This window comes from Diprion similis, chromosome 10 (assembly GCF_021155765.1).
Source record: "Diprion similis isolate iyDipSimi1 chromosome 10, iyDipSimi1.1, whole genome shotgun sequence".
Taxonomy (NCBI): domain Eukaryota; kingdom Metazoa; phylum Arthropoda; class Insecta; order Hymenoptera; family Diprionidae; genus Diprion; species Diprion similis.
Window position 1 is genome coordinate 19925859 of NC_060114.1, and position 15425 is coordinate 19941283.

General features: G+C 39.7%; 1 protein-coding gene across 1 annotated transcript in view; it reads left to right on the forward strand.

Annotated features, from left to right (window-relative positions):
• LOC124411102 (ephrin-A5) overlaps positions 1 to 15425 on the forward strand; it is a 417074-nt gene that overhangs the window by 1820 nt on the left and 399829 nt on the right. Inside the window, exon 2 of the mRNA XM_046889986.1 lies at positions 3112 to 3294. Within this exon, the coding sequence (XP_046745942.1) occupies positions 3185 to 3294 (110 nt within the window). The 5' untranslated portion in view covers positions 3112 to 3184. The remainder of the gene's footprint in view (positions 1 to 3111; positions 3295 to 15425) is intronic.

Genomic DNA, 15425 nt, shown 5'->3' on the forward strand with positions numbered 1-15425 from the left:
TATTAGTTTCCGCAAGTCTAACTGTATCATGGTCACTTTGCCTTACATCCTACTCCTACTCCTCCTCCTCCTCCGAGTTCTTCTCCTCTTTGTCCCTTCCACTAGTCCTCACCCCGTGGAAGTTTAGCTGCTGAGCTTGCGGTGTCTCTGCAAAGTCAGCAACTACCACCAGAAGACAAGTCAGCCCCAGGCGCAGAGTATTTCCGCGAATCTTCCCATTTTAAATAACTACTATGCTACTACTGTTACTATTACTACTACTACTACTACTACAGATCCCTCGGGCTACACGCGCTAACCGTCAATGGCGATGGCGTATTTAGAGATACGGAGAGATACGGTTAGCCGACTGGGTTAACCCTCCGTTTTATTTTGATTTTTTTTCTACTACTCAAAAATCTTGAAGGGATCCGTGTAGCTGGTTAGAAAAAATTGACGTTGTCCAAGGTCAACTTATTTCTCAATCAAAGTTCAAGATTCTTCCTCACCTTCATAGATTCGATGCCAAATATCCTTGGATGAAACATTTCTCATCGTTTATATGAGAGAAATTAACAGACAAACAGAAATTTTTCTTCCAACTTAGTTATTTGCAAATTAGTGATTTTTTTCAATTAGGTTAATCGATTGTAACCACTCGTATGACTTTTTCTTTTCAAAACCCTACGTTCCAAGCGCGAAGAATGGTTCTTCATTGCAGGATACGAGGCATCGAAAAGATAAAATGATCCATCGTCGTGGAAAAATCCTTTCGACAAAAATTTTTTTTTTCCAAATATGCTTTCGGCGTGAAACGATCTTTGACTGAGAAAGATTAATCGATTTCGTATCGTGTTAAATTTTTTAGAGTACCTGTTCTGGTCTCCTTAAGTCACAGGCTTCAAATCAAACGTCTTCATTCGTACAGAATTCACGTCTGAGAGTGTAAAGATATTTTTCATGTTTCGTGACAACTATTCTAACCTTATAGTTGAACCAACTATATGAATAACAAGTACTCTTACTTTTATGCAAAGCACGCAACATCTATTGCAGAGAATAATCAATTCAAGTGTGTGAAATGCTCGAACAAACTATACGCGAATGGTAAAAATATTATATCTCTCGATGATTTCTCGAGATCGCTTCTCTCAGCAAAATCAACTGTCTCTATTCAATTCTGTACACGTTGCGGCGTGGAATTGTGTAAATTTCAACTCTGAAGAGTCCGAGAAGGTGAAATTTTTGTGAAACTCTTCAACCCCTTTCCATTCTGGAAATCAAAATCAGTCCAGGTCAATTGCGCTTCAGCACGTAGGTCGAGATTACGTCGGCACAATAGAAGAAACACGTTCAGTTCTCGTTTGTAAATACGTTGTACAGCATGTAAACAAGGTGTATCTGTAATATAGCTACATCCATCCCCTTGTGCAAAGAACACTGACGTGTGTATACCGTTACGTCTACACACACCATGGGAGGGTTTCATGAGACGTGGTACTGACAGGATTGCTTGCTGGATTTCCCCGTCCCGGTTTTCCCTGTGTTTAATGGGATTTCGCTCAAACAGATTCGCTCTGCCTTTCGTTCTCTGACCTCAACAATATGGGCGGGTCGGTTTTTTCTCGTGAAAAAAATATTTCCCTCCTCTGCGAACGTTCTCTGTATAAGATTTGTTCCCTTCTGAGTACCATCTCGCATCAAAATGTTCGGATTTCATCCGATCGTTCGAAATGTTGTAGGAATCTATTTTTGTTCAAGGGTTGATGTTCGTAGTATTTTGAACACTCGATTCCTTCAGTCTTTCTGAGGTTCAAAAAACAGTATCGTTTCTTTTTTTTTCTCCAGACCTACCAAATGTTACTTTAACGTTAATATGCTTCTACCTCGTGTTATTGTTCGAGGCTTTTACATGGCTCGATTCCCTGTAACATGCGGTAAAAAGTAACGATTCAATTGCGGAGTTCCATTTTTATCATATGGATTAAATAATTCAATGCTCGTAAAGAAGACCAAGATTGCGAAGAGAAGAGGAAACAGCGAGTATATACATATATAAGGATTTCTTCCTAATTGACGATGAATTATTCTTCCTCTACGATAAAAAGAAATCCATACATCTTCAGCTGTTCTTTCTCGCAGGCTTCTTCCACGCGAGTAAAATGCTCACTCCAGTGTATTTCGATGGGGTTATTTGTGCCGAAGCGTATTTCAGGGAGAATAAAGTCGGCGGTTGTACAGCAAGGGGGTTGGTAATGCTAGAGTAGCCAGACTCGTTGCATAAAAAATAGATAACTAAGCGTTTTAAAATTATATTCCGATCTGCTGCGATGCACGACGAGAAGAAGAGAGAGAGAGAGAGAAGGAGCCAGAGAGGGCTAAGAAATGCACCGGTATTTCCCTGGCCCTCGAGGATTCTGTGTGCATCTCCGGGTTGAAACACTATTCTCTTCCCTCTCTCTCTCTCTTCTCTCTGGCTACCGTGGTGCGGTAACTCTTACAATAGCCGGGATACGCTATACCCGAAAAGCAATCCACCACTTGGCAGAGCGAAACGATTTACCAACACAAATTGCAGCCGGAAATTGCCACACCCGTCAGATATTACGCAGAGAACACACGTGTGCAGGAGTCGCCTGTCTGCCTGCCTTAAACCATTATACACATATGAAAACACACTGCGCAGGATCTACTCGCGATCTTTTTAACGCCCTTATCGAGACTCGGAGAGAGACGAAGAGAGAAAAAGAGAAAGAGAGGTAGGAGAGAAATGGGGTGGGAATGAAAAAGAGGGTCGGCAGTAGCTGAAGGAAGTGGGAAAAGAGGCACAGCGAACTGAGGAAACGGAAATTCTTTAAACCCCTCGTCAAACTGTTGTTTTTCCGAGGAAAATTACATCGGAATTTCATGCGCTCCACACTCCACCCCCTCGATCCTCCTGAATAATAAACTACCGACATCCAGCTTCCGGTTTGTGTGTCTACTTCGTGCCTAGAGACACCCGAAAAGGGCGGGGATTTCGCAGAAGGAAAAATCGATTTCCTTGTGTTTTTCTCTCCCTGATTGTAAAAAAAACACTATACACACCAATTTTTGCCACTAACGACACACGTACTCTTTTGTTTCTTTCAGGTGGCCGCTGCAGTGATACTAGTGTCTTTTTTCCTGGTGTTAAATAGACGGCCTCAAGATTCAGCTCGATATTATGCCCTGGTTCATTCTATTCCTGCTACTCCTAGCAGTGATGGAGGCCTTCCCTCGGGAAGCAACCTGTTCCCGGCTTCCGGACATATACTGGAACTCCACCAATCCAATGTAAGTCACGTTCTATCATTCGCACGTGTGCCATATCCCACCACCACCACCATCACCACTACCACCACTAATGTAAACCGACCCACTAAATATCTGGGTTTGTTTGCGGTTCGCTCTGCGGATTGTATGAATTTTCGACATGGAGATTAGTCACTTGCAATAAGCCTGAAGTTAGTACTGTTAGCACAACGACACATGATGGGAAAAATCGTTGTTGAAGGAACTTAGAACGACTTTCAAGGAGTTGCCTTTTCGAAGTATCAACGTGATTTCTTTGTTACGATATACTAGATGAATTGCAGATAATCCTAAGGATCGAAGTAACGATTTTCCCTAAACGTGCATCGTTTAAGTAAGTAACGTCACTACCTTCAACTCGTCACTTGTCCATCTTGGACTTTCCTGCATTTCCCCCTTTCATCGTTGTTTGTCCTCACTAAATAATGTTCAAGGATGGTGTTTCACCGAATGTCGATACTTTTCATCAATTATATATTGAGTTTTTAGCTCGTTATTCTACTCCTGAGATCTCTTGAAATACGGATGACGTGAAAAATTGTGAAATTCTGAACAATAGTTTATATTTCGATGCTTTACTTTCAAACGCTTCACAATAATTGACCCTGATTGGTCACACTTCAGTGGAATCGCATAACGGCCACACAGGGTGAAATTAACCCCAGTTCCAAAAAAGTGATATCCTGATTCAACAATGAGTTCTAAAAATCTAAAACAAATATATAGATTTTTTCTAACCAAAATTGATTGTTTAAAGTTTAAAGTACTAAGGGACTCTATGAAAAGTTTAAAACAATGAGTAGTAGAATCGTTCGATTTTACTCTATGATGACTCATTTTATCCAGAAAACTGTTCTCTAGAAATGCGCAGAAACATTTTTGTCTCTTCTTTTTTATAGTGAATTCAATATTGGCATTTTTTGATGGCAGTAAATGACGGTGCAAGCTGTTAAAAAGAAATATTTAACGATGCCAATAATGATAAAGGAAGAAATAAAAAATGTTCCACTGATTTATAGAAAATAGTCTTCGCAATAAAATGAGCTATCGTAGAATCAAATCTGTGACTAAACTTGCAACCATTAATTTGAATCGATAAACTTTCGTTCACATAATTCCAATATTTTTTATTTCTGAATGTTAAAGAGATCCTCGTTTCTCTGTTGCACAATCGTTCGATAAAAACTCAATTTGCGATGTTTACCTTGTAATAAAATATACAAAGCGTATCGATTTCTGGGCGATATACAATCTCTTGGGAAAAATTCTTACAGTTGTTTTCTTTGTGAAAATACGATTGAAAATTATTGGAAAAAAAATCGGCTAGACATTTAGTATAAAATAAAAAGCAGGTAATGATCGCTTCAATTTCCAAACCCTTTTTTCCCCAAGATATGGAGATTAATCGTTTTTGGAGCCAGGCACATACCTACACGTGATCGTCCATCCATCGGTTATAAGCTTCAATTTTTCCTCCAGTTTCTTGTCTGCCGTCCGTTTTTCCTCTCCGCATACCGAAAACGCTCTCTCTCTCTCTCACGGTTATCGCGCGATGTTTTTTGTCCGAGTCTTGAGGAGCTTGGCTTGGATGATGGAGGCGCGTTTCTTATCTCGACACTGCGTCGGAGCCTCGAGAGTCTTTAAGCCCGTCACAAGCCGTCCGATAGGCGTGTATAAATACACACTTACGACATTTCGCCGGTACCTTTGGATGCAAAAATGATATTGCGGGAGTCGAAAGAGGAGGAAGTTCCTTGTTGTCAGACCGGATGTGCAGCGAGCGCGGCCCCAGAGGCGATGCAAAGCGAGTCAAGAAGCAGCGAAAATAAACTTTGACCATTTCTTCCGCCGCTATAGCTTGCATCCTTTTACAGAAAACAACAACAACGCGGTTATTTGGTTCACTTTCATGCTACCGGCATAATATTACCTTATAAGCGACAGTGAACGGTAAGATTTTTTTTCATCTCTTCCTTCCTCCGCTGCTGTAGAAGAGAATATCCTCAGGCTTTTAACGTTTTGCAGAAAAGGGGATGGAAATAAACAGGACAAATTCATTATTGCGCGGCTTTATTAGACTGTTTCAAATTAGGGAGTAGAGTATATAAAACAGTGCTGGGAAAATATGGCGGCCTACGTTTTTCCAGAAATTGGAAAAAAAGTTTTACAAAAATAAAATTCCCGTTTGATTAAGACGTGAGAAAAGTTTTCCGAAAATGAAACACAATTTTCCCAAAATAAAATTCCCATTCTATTAATACGTAAGAAAAGTTTTCCGGAAATGAAAAAAGTTTTTCTTTCTTTCCTTTTTTCTTCTCCTCCAGAGGTAACCTCACACTGTGTAATTTTTGTTACATTTTTTTCTACCTTGTGAAAGAAAAATTTCTCGTTTGAGATAGTCTAAAGTTCAGCTTTTCTATATCGCACATGATTAGTAGCATTAGTTAACTATAATTCCCCGGAAAAAATCAGACCGTTTTATGGTGGATTGAAAATATAAAAACTGATTCGATTCGCTTGAAATTTATTATTCGGTGGTTTTCGGGGTCGCTGAAAGCGAGTCCGACTTCAGAATTCCAAACTTCAAGATGGCGGATGCAATACGATGGACTAAAAATTCAGAAATTGATCACATCCACTCACATCCACTCACATCAAATCCGCTACTTTAAATTTCGAAAATTTTTCAGATCTGTCCTGTTTTCTCAAATCAGTGACCTCGGGAACCCAAGTCTACCCAATTTCAAGAAGGTTAACCGCAAGGAAAAATGAATGTTTCAAAGGGTTGAAGGACCTTTCAAGCTGATGAAGTAGCAAAAATAGCGTGACATCTCGCATTACTATCCGCTTTGACGTATAACCCTTATGCCTTCAAGGAACCAGAAGATCCTGAACCTAGGGTCGTAAAAAAATTGGCAGTAAAGATTACGCGACTTGGTTTACGTGCAGGTACCTAGACTAGCTGTTGCTGCAACTGGTGTAATAGGCAGAGTTCTAGACTACCGTCACCTTTCATACCTCTACACTATATTCATACGGTATAATACAGCAGTATAACGTCTACGAGGGCGGAACGATATCGAGGCTTGTTTTTGCCCGTCGTAAAATTCGCCGTTTATGCCCTGCAGAGTCGGACACAAGGGAGGGGGGGCAGTTTTACGTGCACCGCAAACCAACCCCTGTTGTCCTTAGACGGCGGTACTACGGGTGTATAACAGTAATCAAAAATCGGTGAAAAACTAAAATCGTGCCACTGCATAACGGGGGGGGGGTCCTACATTTTCACGGTACGACTAAACCGGAAGCGAGATATCAGCCGAAGTTCAAAGTAGTTGGGCTCGATCGACCGATTCCCGCTTTCCCCTTCCAACCCCAGCTTCGAGCTGGATTACGTAAATTTATTCCCCATAGGGAGGAGGATATATGCCTCCATGCGTATGTGCAGAGGGAGTGAATATAGGTTTGTATAAACATTTTTGTATTATACGTATGTATGTACATTGTAGCTACGTGTAATGCCGCTTCAATTTTTACACTTTTTATTTTATTTATTTATTATTGTTATTTTTTTCTTATCATTAACCTTTTTCTTTTACTCTTATTTTGTTCCGTTCTCCTTTATTATTCCGTTTCCTAACCCGGAGGGGGATGAAGGACGAAAAATGTCGGGGTACGGAGAGAATTAATTGACTTCCCGCTGATATCCACATGCCCCAATGTGCGAAACACCATTAAATTGTGTAAAACAGGACCATTAGTTTTGCACTGCGCATATAATTTTCATATATCCTGCAGGCACCTGGATTTGTGGAATGCTATAAGTAATTTCGATGCAGTGCGATTATATCTGTCGGGCAGTCCAGCTCACTTCGACCTACGTACACTCCTTGATCTCTCGGATTTCGTTCAGAATTTTTATATGATCGTTCTCACTTCGAAAAGCACTGTTATTTCTTTTTTTTTTTCTCTGTGACACGGTTCAAACTTTTTACAAATTTTTTAAAACCATTCTATTGATAGACACAATTTAAAAATGTGAAAATACTGTGAAAAATCACGTGTCAGATATAAAAATTTTTAAGGTTATAGCCGAAGTGGGGAGATTTTTTTTCTTATTGTCTTCAAGCGCTTGTTTTCGATTTTTCACTAATCCACACACATGGGTCCGTAGGTTGTGAGTTTAATCGTGAGTATTTATTAGAGCTGAGCGATGTTATACACGCCGTGGGCTCTCAGCCAGATTGATAAGTTGTTTAAGTGCCAACTGGTTAAAATCGCGTAGGTGTGCAGAATATGTTTATATTTTCAAGCTGCATATGGGGAATTCCATGCGAACTCAACCAACGTCTGACCATCACCAGTTTCATTTTGTTTAAAAAATTTCCTAACTCTGAAACAGTGCCGTGATTTTTTTTTAATATTTTTTATTCAACTTGTTGATTACTTATAAATATTGAGAGTGATTTTGTAAACCAACTTTTTTCAAACTCTAAAAACATTTTTACATACTGTATTTTCTATTCCAAACATTTTAAGATCGGATCCATGATGGGCAGATTTTTTTTCTATGTTTTGAAGCACCTTTAATTTTTTTGATCAACTAAAAAACTGCTTAAATGGTTCGAAAATTCTCCAAAATAAAGCGTCAACACTTTTATTTTTCACTTGGAATATTTCTAGACCCGTTTTATTATGAAATTGATATAAAAAGATTGATTGTGCCAGAAAAATAGACAACAATCATTCCATAATGCAACTGTAACTCCATAATTGTTCCAAGTGAAAAATAGAAGGTTTGCAAATTTTTAGATCATTCAAACACATTTTAGTTGCTACGAAAATTGGAACTGCTGAAGAAAAAAAAAAATGGAATACTCGGATTGTCTTGGAACGTTTAAAATAGAAAGTACAGTTCCGTCAGAATTTTTTCAGACTTTTAAAAAAGCTCCTTTTCAAAACAACTTTCAATAAAATCAGAAATGGTAATAGTCAGACGTTGGCTGCGTTCGCATGGATCTTCCCATATGCCTATGGGTATATAATACACATATATATATATATAAAGACGTGAATTCTTAACAAGTGCATGGATCATCATACGCCAAAATTTAATGCACATGCGCTAAAATCCGAGAACAACTGTTTCTAACCTCAAAAATTTTGCCAATTCTCGGTAGCAGTTGCCCTTAATTCACAACAGTCAAAATTTTTGAGGCTAAAAACAATTGGAGTTTGATTGTAGCACACGCGCATTTAATTTTAGCAGACAGTGGATCATGCAGTTGTTAGAAATTCACTCTGTATAAGGGATATAAGTATGAAACCGAAAGCGCGAATATGAACGAGCCTTATAATTGAATTCGTGATGCAGATGTATGGAATTATTTCAATCCAAAACATCGTCGAGTTCAGTGTAGACGGAAAATTCGAGGCGTATACGAACCGTGTCAAATTTTAAATTCGGTTACGGTGCTCGGTGCCGTTGTTGAACACCATTAGAGTGCATTTCTATCGCTGTTACCGCGCGTCAATGATTATAGGCGCGAGTAGTGACTACCGGTGTGTTTGCCTCTGGGGTAATTAATGGATGACGATGCAGTAATTAATTTAATTAGATTCATTCAAGCCGTGAGAGAGATCAATGCGGCCAATGCTAAATAATGGGGAACGCGATAAAAGTGGCTGAATAACGCGGGACTGTGAAAAAAAGGGGAAGAAAAGAAGAGAGGAAAAAAAAATAAATACAGACAAGAAATATCGGGGCAGGGGAAAAAGATGCGGCTAACCGACGACAAAATGGTACACGTAGCAGTCTTTAGGGGATCCCCGGCTGCTGCTGCTGCTGCTGCTGCAGAGTTCTTTGAATCTAAGAGATACTCGTAAAAGTCTGGCCATTTGTTTTTTATCGCGAGTGACGCATGTGTATTTATTTTGGCGGAAAATCAATTCAATTCAAACTTGCCGTGAGTTGAATAACCACAGGGTAGAACAATTGCAATACAAGGTGTTCAAGAATTGTGTGAAAATCTTTTTTGGACAATTTCAAAAAGTAGATGAAGGGTCAAAATCTACGAAATCAATGTGTAGAATCGTTTGAATCTTAATACTCTTTTATGTTTCTACGTTTATTCTGAAATCAAAATGCGAAGATCTCATTCGTAGAATCTCGAAATGTAGAAGGTGATACTCACGGATCTAAAATACAGAATCGTCAGAGTTTTCATACGTCGTCATGTGATTCTACGTTCACTCTACAGATTTTATACCTTGGAATTCTACATTTTAACCTGAATCAATGTGTTTTCTTATATTTCTACATTCATTCTGACGATTTTATAATTCGGTATTTTCAATATCCTTACCTGAATTTCTACATTTTTTCTAGTTCTACATATATTTTTTTTATTTAAGATTCTACTTTCGAGCCTTGTACACTTTTGACCAAATTTTAGAAATATTCACACATTTCGTTCGTCATAATGATTCGATATTTTGGCTTTTTACAAACTTTCACGTGAACGTCAATGTTGCTCAATACTTCGATGTTTAAGAATTTTACGAACGAGATTACAAAGTTATCGAAAATTGAGTGAGGCCCCTCTTTTTACCCGATAACGATATCAGTCGGAGTTCCGTTTCAAGTCGACCGAATTACACGATCAGAAGTAATTCCAGGGGATGTTAAACCTCCTTAATCAAGTCACCTTTCCCGAATTCACCATTCTAGGGTAAAACTTGACCCGGTCTACTAATCTGGCCCGCCTACAAACCACCGGCAGCAGCTATACTTCGGGGCTAAGTTTCCTCGCGGGGAATCTCGAAGGCTCGAAATACCTTATCGACGATTCTACTGTCTCCTAATCTAGATTAAACACTTTCTCTGTATTTTCGGCGTGCGTCGAGAGCCGACTAGGGCTTTAAGGATGTGTGGGGTGTACAGTCAGGTTGAAAAAGCGTTGAGACAGAGTTTAGTACGGCACTGAAGCTAATTTGCTCACATTATAGTCTAGTCGAAATAGGTCTGAAGTCAGAATATTCAGCTCGTGACTAGATTTTGGTTTATAGGGGTTTTCGACTCTCAGGAACGTGAATCTGAAGTCATTTTTGAGCTGCATAACCGAGGTTTCGAGAAAACAACCAAACTTGATGTTTCTTGCATTTTCCCGGCAAACTGCTGTCGATAGATGAAAAATGTCTTGACCATCGTGTAGAGCGGAAAATTCTACACCGAATTATGTCCTTAAATGTCGGAAACAGAGTTGGATTAACAAATTAAGAAAAAAGAAATTCTACTTATCGACGGCGCCGTTTCGTCGTGCTGACGTTTCCGACACGGAAAAAACTGATGAAAATTGGAGGATTAATTGATATCCGAGAAAGTTACCCCTCTGAATCTAAAATCGGATTTAAAAAAATCAAGATGGCGGATCCAATATGGCTGCCGAACATCTCAATTTTCATCGAATCCGAAGAAAAAACTCTGTCCAGGGATTTTTGGGGTCACTGATTACGAATCTGATGTCAGATTTTGAAAATTCAGTATGGAAAATCCGATCAGCGATCTCAAAAACCTCTGCATAATGTTTTTAGTCTATATTCGATCAATTTTTAAATTTTCGTCCACTATATTGGATCCACCATGTCGATTTTTTTAAATATAATCTTAGGTTCGTAATCAGTGACTCCAAAAACTATAGAATACTATTTTGTTATAAAACTTTAGTGACTCGAAGGGTTAATACGATCTGAAAGAAAATTTCACCATGCCGGAAAATTTGTTCGGGTCACCGCAGCGGCTTTTTCCCCGAAGTTATGGCTCTGCTATCGGACAGACTCGCATGTTCATATTCGATACGGAGCTTCTTCTTCGCTCTGCACGATCAGTGGCACTGATAGCAAGGTTGAACGGGCGTTTATTGATATTTATATGCCAACTTTCGGGCCAGCATGTATATAAGATACACAAAGCTGATCAACAACTCCCGTATGCCAATAGAAGGTATCCATCCTCGGAAGACGCTAAAACTTTATATCTCTCTTTGGGAAACTTTGTTTCGCAGATTTCTTTCCTCTTTACTTCCTCTCTTTATTTCTTTCATTCGTTCATTCTTTTTTTTTTTTTTTCTTCTTCTTGCTATCTTTCTATCGCGAGGACAAACAGTTGCACTGATTGTATCTCATATTCACAAATTGTATCACATCGAATGGTTGAATTCTCGTTTTATCGGAAAAAGAAAATGGGGTCAGGTTAGTTTCGTCGAACTCTACACGTCACTGAGCTATCGAAAAATCTGTCTACATAACATAAAAAATTGTTATACCCGTCGACAGTTTTAGTCTTCTCTTTTATTACAAATTTGGTAATTTAGCCGCAGGATAGAAATACCCCAAAAAACGGTTCAAGTCCGAAAATCCAAGAGGTAGCAGTTAGTCTACGTAACACGAGATATCAAATGAACAAAAACACACAATTCGGAACCATATATCACTATATAAGTTTTTTTAACATTTTTTTTATTGGAAACTCCACCAACCGTCATTACTCCCAAGTGTCAAAAATCTCGGACCAACTGCGATTGAAGTTTTCTGGCAAAACTTGTATACATATAAGGGGTACATACATGTAAGGGGTCGATTAATTAAGGACGACAATTTTCCCTCCTTCTTTAGATCGAGGAGGAGGACGAGGACAATATTGTGAATACTACTACGTCCACTACTTTTCAAACATGCAGTACCCACCTACCCATCTACCCATCTACCAACCCTGCTTAAAAATGTAAGCCATGCTGCACGTAGTTGTTAGCGATAAAGTATAAGGGTAGTGCGCTCAGGGTAGGCACAATGAGGATAATATAACTGGGTTGGTACCGAGTAGCTCTACACCCACCGATCCGTAAGAAGAGAGGCATGAAGGCTTCTCGAACTCTGCTATGATGCCTCAACTTTTCTCAAGAAACCCTGCTAACCAGCAATCCCACCACCACTACCACCACCACCACCTTCCATTAAGAAACGTCACTTAAATGTTCATAAGACCTGGGATCCTCATCGTCGTAGTCGTCGTCGACGATGTCCCCCGTTGCTCCTCACCCCTCACTCCTCTACGGCGGAAAATCGTACCTTAATCGTTAATTATAATTTCCTTCACCCCCATGCCTACCCCCGTTTTCAACCTTCTTTCTCTCTCCCTCTCTCTCTCTCTCTCTCTCTCTCTGCAGATTTCCTTATACTTTTTCCGAAAAATCATCCCCAGTGACAATATCGTCTGCTTTATCCCTCCATCCCTTACCAGTCATCCTGCAGGAGCTTATAGTAACTCCTTGTCAGACGTCAAGATTAATCCACGATTGCAACTTCATCCCCATTTATATTAGTGGTTTAGGTCTTCGGAGTTTTGAAGACGATTTAAAAATCAGCCCTTATATAACAAATTTTAACTTTTCTACGAGATTGGAATGAAAAAAGAATTAAAGAAGTGACGTGCAGATGCTGTTCAACGAATTCTTTTTCTTACATCGACGAACGTTCAGTGATTTCAGGGTAGGAAAAAAATAAATGAAATCGCGTCTAGACGTTTATCTTAAATTGCAAGGTGGCATTGTCACGTAAGGGAAAATTCTATATTTTCCAAAATCTTGTTTTAATCACATTTTTAAACGTCAAAATATTGAGTAATGCTTCCTAATTTGGTCCCTAAACTCATTTAAAAACTGTTCAATTTTCTCAAACTTTCCAATAAGTCTTCCCGATTCTATTCTATTTTACTGACATTTACTACTAACAATTAATGTAACAGGTGAAATATTTCTGAGTCCGACTTATAGCGTCCCATAGAGAATGAGACAAGGTTCTTGGTTACCTTGCATCGGTTCAATTTTGGGGATGGTTTTTCCGGTGTAACGTTACGATTGTTTATAAAACGGTTTCAAACGATGCCGCGTTTTTTCCAGGGTGGTTTTTGGGCTCGGGGCGTTTCCTGCGAACCGAGATATTCAGATATATTCCGACTCATGGGGTTGCCGGTGGTGGCGGTGCTGCGGGGCGTGCGGAGGATGAAGCAGCGCGAAGCGATTGTGAAATTGGTCGTGGATCGAAGCTATAAGGGCCCGGCACTCGAGGGGTAGCAGATGCATCCTACACGCGGCATAAACTGATTACCTACACCGTGATGCAGCCTGATGCCTCGGCTATAAAGTACAGCTGACGCGGCCTAATACATTCTTCTCTCCTTCTCTCTCTCTCTCTCTCTCCCTCTCTCTCCACATCCACACCCGTTTGCCTGTGCGTGGTGACTGGATAAACTAGTCAGGGTTGATCGCCGGAGGAATTAGACCGTTTTGATCAACGATGCACCGCCGGATCGAGCCTCCAGCTTTTTCTCATGCACGACTTATTCAAGTCTCTCTCTATCGTACAGGCCGCTACCACCTCTGTGGTTGAAATTTTTCACATAATTGGATAGCGAAAACAGAGGACCACGTTAACGCTTTGAAGCATGTATTTTTATATTTGAGATACTTCCGTGAAACTTCGAATACTTGGGTTTTTGAGGGCGCTGATAACGAATCTGACATTAGAGTAGGCCGCCATATTAAATCCGCCATCTTGTATGAGGAAATTTGAAAATCTAATGCCAGATTCGTTATCAGTGCCCTCGAAAAGCTAGTGGTAGTGATTCTCAAGAAAAAATTTTGAAAAGTCTCATCCAAACTGAATTTCTTCGGAAACATCACTTTTTGTTTGTATTTTTTGCTTATTTGTTATGGTCGTTCCAAACGTGGAGCAATTCAGATTCTCCATTTATAATTTAGAGGAATTCGTGTTTCACTTTATATGATACACGGACGGAAATTATATTTCGTTATAGTTTATAGCTAGGAAATTATCGTTGAACAGGTATCGTCGAAATAATTTTCGAACATTGTTGGATTTACAATAAACTGTGATACAACTAACTACACTATTCTATTTTTTTCACTAATTACAAAATCGATTTGTTTGTTGACACTGAAATTTTTTTCGGCTGATCAAGGTCACAATAATGAAAACGATTTTCTGTAGATAGACATATAGTCATCGAACAGTTGCAACAGTAATAGAAAAATATGTATAACAACAATACAAAATGAACAGTAATACTCGATAATAATTCACTTTTCATGAAATTATCCGGGACATTGTAAAAATTTCACTCTTGTCAATTCGTGTAGAGGCGAATAGATTTGTGAGAAAAGATGAGGACAATCACATTGACGATTTTCGACCGTGAAAAACTACCGAACGATTCGAGCAGCTACCAGAGTGTGGAATAATAGATTTTGGAGTGCGGTTATGTTGTGTTTCGTTGCCCCGGCGGTTATGGGACACAGGAACGTGAACCATCCAAGTGGAAGTGTGCATCCAGTGCGGTATATTCATATATATACATATATATATATATATGTACGTATGACATAGGAACAGGGTGAGTTTGGGGTTGGTCGATCGGTCGGCGGGTGGGTTTCCATTGGTTATTTTACGAGTGTCGAATGGAATGATAGGGGAGAAAGGTGCAGGCAGTCCTGAAGCATTGCACCCTGCATCAATAACGACGACCACCTAGACCCATGCACTCGAGAAAAGCACGCACGCAGCTATAACCGATGGGGAAAAGCTTAACGTCGTCGCTCGGTCATTTCCGATTTTTTATTGCCCTCTTTTTCCGACGTGGTGAACCTTTGCCCTGATCTCCAGGATTATAGAGAACGTAAGAATATCTCTCTCCTCGAGTCCGAAGAATCTTCGAGGAATCTTTCGTGTTCCAAACTACTGTCCAAACGGATTACCGTGATACCCGTGATATATACCCTGTGTCCATGAGGAAAGTGCGCATCTCATGCGCGTGCGTCAATTCGTTCCATTTTATTGGCCGACAGTTACCGCTTAATTAAGCAGCTGACGTAATACCAATTGTGACTGTCAGAAAATGTCCCTAGGAGCCCACCGTCAGCTGTGGGCTCCTAGGGATATTTACGATTTTCCCTGATCTCTAGTTAGGTTCCAATGCAACTGCCATTCAAAATCAGCATCTTCTAGGGCTGTGGCTACGTTCGACGAAAGGCTCCGCCTCC